Source organism: Mizuhopecten yessoensis, unplaced genomic scaffold, assembly GCF_002113885.1.
Source record: "Mizuhopecten yessoensis strain PY_sf001 unplaced genomic scaffold, ASM211388v2 scaffold9049, whole genome shotgun sequence".
Classification (NCBI taxonomy): domain Eukaryota; kingdom Metazoa; phylum Mollusca; class Bivalvia; order Pectinida; family Pectinidae; genus Mizuhopecten; species Mizuhopecten yessoensis.
The window spans coordinates 1,223,735-1,235,487 of NW_018407853.1; the positions used below are offsets into that span (position 1 = coordinate 1,223,735).

Sequence of the window (11,753 nt, forward strand, 5' to 3'; positions counted from 1 at the left end):
TGTAAGCCAAAGACTAACTGATACCCCCACTCCTATATAAACCAGAACTGTAAGCTAAAGGCTAACTAAGGCAAAGCATTGCAAAGCAATCCATAGTTACCCCCCCCACCCCCCACCCCCCAGTAATGATTTAGGCATATACATGTATGTCACTGACATACCTCCTTTACTCATCCCAAGACAAACTTCCATACCAAATCTTGTTAATTTTGTTAAAGTCGTCCTAGTAGTTAAGGAAGAGTTGCCAAGACAAAGATTTTTAACGAAGGGCTATAACTCCTTAAAAAGTGTCGAAATGAAAAAGGTACTACCCTGATGCACGTACCCTGATGCACGACATGAGGGGGTAATTACCATATCTGTAAATATTCATTGAAATCGGCCCAGTAGTTTATGAGGCAGACAATGGTTCTTTTTCTACAAAGGGCCATAACTCCTTTTTAAATGGTCGGAATGAAACATACTATTTGGATGCACAATGTCAGGGGGCAGTTACCATATCTGTAAACTTTCGTTGCAATTGACCCCTTAGTTTTGGAGGACATGTCCGGACAAGAATTTTTCAGCAAAGGGCCATAACTTTGTACAAAAGGTTAAGAATGAAAACATAATACCTGGATGCATAATTTGAGGTGGTAGTTATCATATCTGGAAACTTTCGCTGAAATTGGTCCATTACAGTAGAAGAAGTTGTCCGGACAATCTTTTTCTACGGACAGACAGACAGACAGACAGAAAGACAGACAGACAGACAAGCTGATTCCTGTATACTCCCTTACTTTATTGCAGGGGGTATATTAAAGTGTATAATAGTTTTACTATTAAGATTATTTGATGTATTTTTTTTTATATAATTGCATATCTTTGTCTATAACACAATCTCAACCTTAAGAAGTAGTTCTCCAGAGGAAAGATTACTTTGGCAGAATACATATTCATGAGTTATAACTGCTGCACATAACTTTAAAACATGCGTAATATAATAAAGTGTTTTGGTATGATACAAAAACAGAAAATGTATCAGTATTTACCATAATAAACATTGATAATCAAATAAATCTCCAAGATTATGTGAAATTTGGCATTGATCATGTTTGGCATGCTAATAAAGTACTTTACCGGCTTTTATATTGCATAAAAAAGTTTCAGTAGACAGAATACATAAATGGAAAAGTTTTAAAGAAGTTTCAAATATAGACTATCACTGTAACTATATATATGTAAGTTGACAATGTTGATAGATTAAAAATTTTGTGAAAATTTTGCATGTTTTTCTAATACAAAGTATCACTACGCTTACTTCATATATACCAATATGACATAGTTAGTATCAAAATAACAGTAATTTTATACACTGTACACTTTCATAATTCATTTTCAAAATAACATTCGCCTGTGACATTTATCTCTCATTTTGTTAGGACGCCCCAATCACTTAGCCTGGTGTTATAAAAGGAGGTTCATTACGGTTATCAGTAGCAGTTATGAATAATCCTTTATGCAGTTATTGATCATTTTTATGTATCTACATATGGCAAAAGAATAAAAGAAATCAAAGTGGGGGCCAAATGTTGACCCCACCAACATTTGTACTACTACATTCTTACTGTGATTCACCCATACAAATATATCCTTTTACAAACACACACACTCATACCCTCACACACATAATGGTAAACATACCCACTGAATCAAGATTTTATATTTTATGATTTCTTTTTTCATTTCCACCCATACCCCCATGCTTACATGGACAATAACGCAAAGAATTGTTCAATATTTTTACTATTGCATTCCACTGTGATTTACACATACAAATGTATCCTTACGCACGCACGCACGCACACAACTATAAATATGCTCATTGAATCAATATTTAATGCATTTATGATTTCATTTACACCCACACACCCATGCACACACTTTCCTGACATATGACATTTAGAAAAGGTAAAGGAAGAAGGAAAGTGAAAAAAGAAAAATGAAGAAAGATAATTAATGTGTATTCCTATAGTGAGTGATAGTTATATATAAGTATATAGCTTAGAATTAATATTTCTATTTCCATGCAACTACAGGGAAACAAAAAAGTTGGAAGTTAAAGTGTTTGAGATGTGGAGAGTAACATCAGGGAGTTTTTTTTAGATGCTAAAATGTGTTTTAAAAACTGTCAGGTATTTACGTTACTATCATATAGCAAGTCGAATAAGGGATTTCTCCATTCACTCGAGGCATTAGTACATTTTTCCTTCAAAAATTCATTTTGGCCATTTGATATATATTTTTGTAGGTTGTACTTTTCTTTTATGTTGTTCGCCAATGCATTGACATTTGAAGATTTACTAAGACATCTGGTTCTATAAATATACTGTTTAATGATAAGAATCACTATATCGTCAACTGCAGCATTAATGCTATTGTTTGTAAGCCCAAAAATAAAAGACTGCTTATTTACTGCAAAAGGAATATAAAGTGCATCTAAAAGAGATTAAAAAATTTGTAATAAATTTTGCACCTCCTGGCATTCCCACATTAAATGAATTATTGTTTCTCTTTCGGAGTTACAAAAGTGCACATAGGACTAAATAAAATACCGTATTTGAATAAATTGGAATTTGTGGTGAGAATATATAGTGAGATATGCGATATTGGAGCCATTGAAGTTTAGTAAAAAAAAAAATACTTTGTATGGAATTTTGTATATTTGACTCCATTTTCCTTCAGTAAAGAAAATCTGTTCTTGCCATTTTAGTTTACCAGTGGCTACAGTGTCTGTTTTGTTTAAAACATTATAAAAATTTCGTGTCATCAATACAAAGGAGGGAAATCTGTATATGTGTAGGTAGGAAAGGGCGAATAACTGGTTGGATATTTGGAGTAGAGGGTCTGGCAAACATTTCCGAACTGCAGATATTAATCTTTGGACCTGCAGAAGGTTGGTACGTATGGTGGCATATTTCGGCGAATGTGATAATATGTCGACAATTTAAAAGTCATGTCGACATCTTCTCAGATTATGTCGACATCTTTCAATAATTATGTCGACATACGTAACTCGTAAGTCGCAAGTGGATGGCAGAAATAGGCCACCATACATAACTTTATTTCATATTTCCGATCCAAATTATTTCAGTTTAATTACATTCTTTTTTTAGCCAGATATATTTTCAAAAGAAATTAATTCTGTTAGACTCTCATGAAGTGACTTTTCTGACCCATCTAGAGCAAGAAATGTGTCGTCTGCATACTGGGATGTAAGAATTTCAAAATTGTCTGTTTTAATTCCTTTTTATACTACAATTTTTCCTTCCACATCCTGAACGATGTCATAAAACATAAAAACATGCTGTCTGAACACGTTGGAATACCTCTAGGAGATATAGCAGGCTGGAGGAGCCCTTCTTTAATGGCGATGGGAGATATGCAGTTCCTTGCTTTGCAAAAATCAAGGTACCACTACGACAGTTCTATGCCATACACGAAACGTTCTATAAATGATAGTAATGCCTGGCTAAACAAGTAATTGCCTAGCTATTTGGTCTACCGATCCTTTCCAAATACATGCAAAGGATATTTTATTTAACTCTTTTATATGAGACTTGCTAGAAAACTAAATATATTTTGATAACATGAGACACATCAAGATTACATTGTATATCAATCTTACGAAAAATGGAGCGGAAAACATCATCTTTTAATATACATGTAGTTCATAAATCGACTATTCAAACGTAAAGTGTAGTTTAAAAAATTGCTAAGAAGATTGAGTAGCAGTTTATTAGTATCTGATTTATTCGAGGGTAGAATTATTTAGTGACTTATAAACGCAACCACATGGAGATATAAAAGGTGGAATTTCAATTAATGATCAATTAATATTACTGTCTCCCAATGTTTGGATTACTCAGTTTAGGTTTACCAGTACTTAATTCAAATAATTAAGGGGTTCTATGCACCTCCTTTCCTGTTTCAACAATTCAAAGACCAGTTTGGATTTTCACCTTTTTGGCCCCTAGCATCATCCATGAGTCCTAGAAGGACAAAACAGCTGTATAGTGCCAAGTAATTTTTTTGTTGCCCTACTGCATTAATTACTAAAGTATTAAGGTGCAATCACCGGTGTATTCATCATCATCAATATCATACATGAACATTGTACTTCATTCCCAAATATCTAACGGTTCTGTTCTACCTTCATATGGAGCTCATTGTAAAATTGGTAAATAATTTAACTTAGCACCTTCAAGAAGACTATGCTAACAGAACAATTGATACACTCGGAGACGGAAAAAACGCTGACTTCAATAGATTTATTGGTATAAACAAATATGGGTTATTTCGGTGAGTGTATTGATAAAGAACTGTATTCAGGGGATTCAATTTAAAAGTGCCTGACCTGAAGCACTATTTCCTTTGTATGGTGTATACGACTACAAACCAATATTACAAGAAATCTTTAGACGACTAATAAATTCTGAGATCACTTAAAGTAATAATTGAATGCAGATGATTGACTTATGCCAGTAGCTATTTTCTATATGTAGTAATTACTTAGAGATAAGGTTAGGTAAGGTTCCACATGACAGATCTTAACAACAAGCATGAAGTTCCCTGGCTAATAAGGACAGAGCTGCCTTATTGCAATGTCGCGCTCAATTGGCGACATTCTAAATTGGCTTATTGTAATGTCACGCTCCATTGACGACATTTGAAATTGCCAAATTGTAATGTCACGCTCAAGTGGCGACATCTTGCATTGCCTTATAGTCATGTCACGCTTAATTGGCGATATTTTACATTGCCTTATTGTATTGGCATGCTCAATTGGCGACGTTATTAGTTGCTTTATAGTAATGTCACGCTTAACTGGCGACATTTGACATTGCCTACCTGTAATGTCACGCTCAATTGGCGACATTTTACATTGCCTTATAGTAATGTCACGCTTAATTGGCGACATTTGACATTGCCTTATTGTAATGTCACGCTCAATTGGCGACATCTTACATTGCCTTATTGTATTGTCACGCTCAAGTGGCGACAGTTTACAGTGCCTAATTGTAATGTCACGCTCAAGTGACGATATTTTCCTTACCATATTATATTGTCATGCTCGATTGGCGACGTTCTAAGTTTCCTTCTTGCCATGTTACCCTTGCTCGACAATATTTTTTACACTGCCTCATAATTATAACTTTAACCCCAGCTCTATTTGTCTTTGCATTTCTAGTGGGTAACAGCGATTTTACATCGTTTTCTCTCTATCAAGCACATCATAAAGTTTAACACGCATTGGCCGGCATTTCAATAAAAAGTAACAAAAAATAAACCAAGAGTGACATGTTTTATTTATTCTATATAAGATCGATTAACATTCATCTTCACGGTTCGATAACTTTAAACGGCAATGGTTTAAAATTTAAAAATAAAATGGAACTAAATCGTGGAACATGTATATATATCATGGTAGTAAAAAATCATTAAGTCAGTACATTTTGAGCGTTACTAATACATTTACAATCACGTGTAGATATCTTCTTGCGTGAGGGGAATTTCCTCATTTAATTGCCGAGAGCGGCGCTTAAATAGACTGGGTTGAAATTTCTCAATTACAATTGAAAGTGTATACAAAATACCAACACTTGAAACTAGTATCAGAATATCTAGCAAGGTCTTCTCCCCAAACGTCAGTTCATTAGAAGGTCCCGTCTTCGCTTTCTCTCGATCTTTTCCCATTACACCGGAAGTACACCAAGGTTCAAAAGCCCGGATGCCAGAGAGTTTGGTAGGACGTCTCATCCATTCAACAACTTGTTTAATATCAACGATATAAACATCATCGTTATCCAATATGTCCACAATAAACCTCTCCAAAGGTTCTTTGTGTAGGCTAAGGAAATCAGTGGAATGGATATTAATTCCAAACGGAGATCTATTGCCGTAGTAGTGACTTTTGAAATTGTCCATCAAATAATTAAAAGTTTCGTTAGAATTCGTTAATTTCTCCTGGCAACTATCAGCATAGGTACACGGTTCCCCGTCAAGTATCATAGAGTTTACAGGAATCTCCCAAAAGTCGTGATATTGATCTGTGGGGCACCGAGAGGCACAGGTTGATTTGTAGGGCCACCCATAATCTAATGTAAACGGCCAGGCATTACTATCATTTATAGAACTTTTCGTATATGTCATAGAACTGTCGTAGCGGTACCTTGATTTTTGCAAAGCGAGGAACTGCATATCCCCCATCGCCATTAAAGAAGGGCTCCTCCAGCCTGCTATATCTCCTAGAGGTATTCCAACGTGTTCAGACAGCATGTTTTTATGTTTTATGATATCGTTCATGATGCTGAACCCCACATCGTATATATTATTTGCGGTGTCTGACACGGCTAACTCTAACCCGTGTTTGTAGTACTTTTTTGATATATCATGATCGGTGTTATTGTGTGTGATAAACAATGTGGCACTGATTGGACAATCGTTCGGGTTGGTATGGCCTCGCATGAATAAAAAATCGTAGGTTTCAGCAGAAAATGAATTCAAAACACCGTCAAATCCAAAATACACCATCTGTGGAATTTCGCTCCGGTTCATCGGATGTTTGAATGTACTGCAAAAGCAAGCAGGAAGATGACAGTTGATACATTGTTGACAGGTCTGTGCTTTCACTAGAGTAACTGTCAAAACACTAGCACAAACTATGTAATGTACCAACGTAAACCCCATGGTTAGTTCTGTTCCAGATATTTCATGGTGTACAGTCAGCCTGTATACACTTTTATGATGGTAAGTAACAACGTGGAGACATCAAACAGCACATTGATTAGATAAAGTAGATTAAAGTCAAGTCCAGACGAACTATTCTCTGTGCGTGTCCTTACATATCTGAAGTAGTAGGTACAATTATATGGTATTGTTATGTATTTGCGAATATGCCTTAGGGAGTCATGGAATAAAAGCGACTTTCTTATCGTTATGCGACATCTGTACGTAAGAAAGGTGGGGGTTTCGCCTATGCTAACACTGCCGTCTGCCAACATTTAGATTTCTTTTATAGCATCACGTCAGTGATTCCTTAAATATGTTCAGCGAATATGGTAACATTGCCTTTTTCCAAAACCATGGATACTTTGATAACATGAGACATATTCAGATAAAGGACAGATTATATGAATCTAACGACAAAAAAACGAAAAGACTTAATTTTTATAGCTCACAAAACGACTATTAAAGATTGAGTAGCCGTTTACCTATAAGTAAATGATTTTATTCGAGGGTAGAATCTTTTAGCGATTTAGAAATGTAACTATGTGAAGATATACAAAATTCAATTAGTGATCAATTAATATTACCGTCTCCCAATGTTTGGATTACTCATCTAATGTTTACCAGTACTTATTCAATTTTGAAATTCAATTTGCTCCTCCCCTTCTGTTTCAACAACTGTAAGACCAGTTTGGATTTTCACCATTTTGGCGCCTAGCATCAGCCATGAGTCCTAGAAGGACAACAGCAGATGTATGGTGCATATAGTTTGTTGTTGCCCTACTGCATTAATTACTAAAGTATTTGAAATGTACAATCACATGTGTATTCATCATCATCAATATCATACATGTACATTGTACTTCATTCCCAAATCTCCAACGGTTCTGTTCTACCTTCATATGGAACTCATTGTAAAATTGGCAGAGTGTATGAGAAAATAGGAAGGCAATTGGGTTAGGTGAGGCATCCACATCAGCCACAAAATATTTGACCTGACTTAATACCGTACAATCCTCTCCATCCCCTCTCCGCCCCCGCCCTTATTAGAGTTAGATTAACTTATTTCAGCCCCTGTTGTAGAGGAGGGTTGTCAAGAGGGTAAAAAAGTGAGGTAAAAAAGAAGAAGAAATTACAGTATGAGAGTGTGAAAAAATGAGAGAGAAAAAATGAACCGGCGTTGATTTGTGAAGAAAGAAAATAGCGAGTGTTTGATGTATTGAGAGTTGTAGCTAAGGCATCCCATCCCGAAACAACCAACGAATAATGTACGCATCCCTGGGTTATTAAATGTATATACACACACAGAAAAAAGCAGCAAATAACTTAGCTCCTTCAAGATGACTATGTTTGCCAGAATTGGTCCCACATTATCTATTGAATAGAATAAATATTTCAAAGATGAATAAGTGCATGTCTTTGTCATTCATCTGTGCCTCTGGTAAGTTTGGAATAAAAAAAAAGTATCGGATTTTCATTTTTGAGTGTCAATTTCTCTGAGAAGTACAAAAAGCAATACGTTCTTAAAGAAAGTAGGCTATATTTATCAGAACAAGAATATTGATTAAATTTGGAAGCGGGAAAATATACCTTGTTAACAGAAAATAGGGTGCGATATGGTGAAGATGCATCTCCTGGAAGAGAAAGCTATTTAAATGTTGACACCTCAATTTAATTCTAGCAGCAGTTGTATAGGTTTCTACAGTACAAATCATTGTATGGTTCATTTGTGTGCAAAATGAGAGGCCGAAAGCTAAGGGGTGATTCGTAGATGTATTATCCCAGGCGCTGTAACAGATATGAATTTAGGTAATAAATGCCTACATAAAGAATCTTTTTAAGGTACGTCATTACCGAAGTCTGCATTAATCACGAAAACATGCCTTTCCAGGTGTCGTTTCCCCTGGAATCTAGGTATTTATCAGCTGTGACACAAGAACAAATTACAGTGTGCCTAAGTTCTCACGATCTTAACCCAGCAAATAGTGCGTGTTTGTATTGGTAATTACTTATTACGTTATTAACACTTATGTATGTATCGTTCGTAGCGAGGTACGGCATGTAGAAATGAAACACATTGCACGATTCTGGTTTCTGTGTATTGTATTCATTCAAATCAATAGATCTATGTGATTTATTGGTTAGATGACACCGGTGATTCTTACTGCAGCAGTATATAAATACATATATCCATTAAGACTCTCTTATAATATATTCAAACTGTAAACTTGATTACATCATTTGATATAGTGTGATGACGTGTCGTTGGCTTTGAAATACAGTGGCAAAGTCCACCAAGTATCGACCACCAAAGTTAGATATGAATATTGCATGCATATATGCACATTATGTGTCATGCTAATGTTTAACAAGTCCTGGTCCGCCAACAACGAGTACTCTAAATTGTATTGTTGTCAGATATTGAAATTCTATATATGAAAAAACATGGGTTAATCTTATTGTTTTGAAATTTAAACACAAATTATCTATTAAATTTTTAATTAAAAAGGAAAATTATTTGAAAATGTTCACATAAAAGTAGACTTAAGTGTAACTATACCAGTGGTGACGATCACTACCACCTAAGGACAAATAGTACTTTAGATGTGGTGTAGATAATAACTACCACCTTGGGACAAACAATGCATCGACGAATCGATACCACCTTAAGACAAATGTCACACTACAGTCAAGGTGTATACCGAAACATAAAGATAATAACGCCAATGATATATAGTTTAAAATGGAGATTGGGGTCGCAATCTTGTGTTCCCTAATATATTTCAACAAAATAACCATCGCAACTGATGTTTTGTGTCAACAAGGCGTCAACTGTCACCTACCGGACTGTTTCTGCAGTACATTTGAACATCCCATTGACCGAAATGACATCCCGCAAATGGTCTTTTTTGGCTTCGATGATGCAGTGAATGAACAAGTAGCTAAACACTATGACTTTATGTTCAGACGTGCGCGGACTAATCCTAACGGCTGTCCGATCGGTATCACGCTATATATTTCCCATAGAGGTACTGACTACAACACGGTAAAAAAATACTACAAACGTGGATTCGAACTGGCCGTGCATAGTATTAATCACGGTAAGATTGATACCGACTCAAAATTGCTACAAGAGGCTAGAGATCAACGAACCAACATCGCTTCGCTAGCTGGTGTACCCCAGGATCACATCGTCGGTTGGAGAAGCCCAAGTTTACTGACAAGGGGGGATGCACAGTTTGACATCCTGACAGAACTTAATTACACGTATGACGTTTCGATGACGTATAGACGACTAAACATGCAGGATCCCAATCCTTGGCCCTTTACCTTAGACTACGGATGGCCATTTACTCATACGTCGTGCACACCGAGCTGTCCTAGGAAGAGGCACAATGGATTTTGGGAAGTGCCTCTTAATGCAATGATTTTGAATAGATTCCCGTGTACTTATGTTGACGGCTGTTTCAGGATGCCGACCAGTGCCGACGATGCTTACAGATACGTCATAGATAATTTCCAAAGCCATTACCGTGGTAACCGGGCTCCATTTGGAATCAGCATGCACGCCACCTGGTTTCTTCACCCATTCACTAGAGATGGTTTGGATATGGCAATACGCGACATGTTGTCACACGGGGATGTGTATATAGTAACTGTGCAACAAGTGTTGGAATGGATGAAAAACCCCGTCAAACTTTCGGATATTCATAAGTTTGATGCTTGGAGTTGCAGCATTACAGATAGAATTGTGCATGGTACGTTATTGGCCGAATTGGTGGCTGGAGTTCTGGGTATTGTTCTATTAATTGTTGGAGTTATCAGTGCAATTATCATCCGTACGCGAAAAGCATCAACCTATGCTCTCCTTAATGATTTGGAAACCGTAAACATAAACCCGGAAAAATGAAATCAGTATGATGTTGCTACCAATGCAGGCTAACGACCGAAACATTAAATATTGGTATGTTTACTTTCAGGAGTACTTGTTTGTTGATTGATTGTTTCATAACTATACCTGGTTCGACTCTTATTGTGAAGGTCCATGATGTTTTTACTCTTGTTTTGGTTCCTGCCTTTTTGTAACGACCTTTACCTCAGGTTTTAGCGCTGTTGATTTATTGAAATAAAATATTTTCAAAAATAGGCATAGGGACATTGAATTATTTCAAATGATGTATGACCAATGATTTAGGATATGTTACATGTATCTACTAAGGGGAGGATATGTTCAGCCTCGTGGATCAAATACCTATTCTGAACATGCTTTGCGTTTATCAACATTTGACGGATGGTGTTAAGGATTTTATTTGACCAATGCTAGTATTTGAAATATGAAAATTTAGGTCAAATTTTCAAAATAAGGATAACGTGGAAAATACGACATGATTTGCAATATAAGCAGATGACAGTAATGTGTATTTGAAAACTATTTTTCTTCCGGCAAAAACCTAGAAATAGATTGACTTTTAGGCCATGAACATGGAAACAAACGCTATTGGAAAATTTGCGAAAGAAGAAATATTGACCACGGGTAAGTACTGTCACTAAAATATTTAAGGCTTTACAATCCCAAAGTGTTATGAGGGAACTTTAACCAGAAATATCAGTGTATAACTATATATATATATATTATGTTGTCTCTGCACGTGTTTATAATGGCTCTCAAAGCATCGGTCACGAGACAGTCACTTTATAAATACAACTGCACACATGACACAAACAAAGAAAAAGAAAAGAAAAAACCCAGTATTTGTTACTTGACATTATTAAAGCTAGATCAAATCCCTTGACATTTATCGTTTTTTATGCGGGAAGCACGTACAAGTACAACTAGCCATAAAGCATTCAAAATAAAAGTATAAATACTGTTTAAATTATTGTAGAATTTAAGTTTCTTCCTTGGTTCGAAAATAAGTTTTGAAATATATTTTTGCAAGATTATGAACTGATTAACTATTAAACTGATCATGATCTATGGACTG

General features: G+C 35.8%; 1 protein-coding gene across 1 annotated transcript; it reads right to left on the reverse strand.

Moving 5' to 3' along the window:
• Positions 1-5,343: 5,343 nt before the first annotated feature.
• Positions 5,344-6,855, reverse strand: LOC110457235. The gene has a single exon (XM_021508414.1). It carries the CDS (start codon positions 6,727-6,729, stop codon positions 5,521-5,523), a length of 1,209 nt encoding a protein of 402 aa, XP_021364089.1. The 5' UTR covers positions 6,730-6,855; the 3' UTR covers positions 5,344-5,520.
• Positions 6,856-11,753: the final 4,898 nt, after the last annotated feature.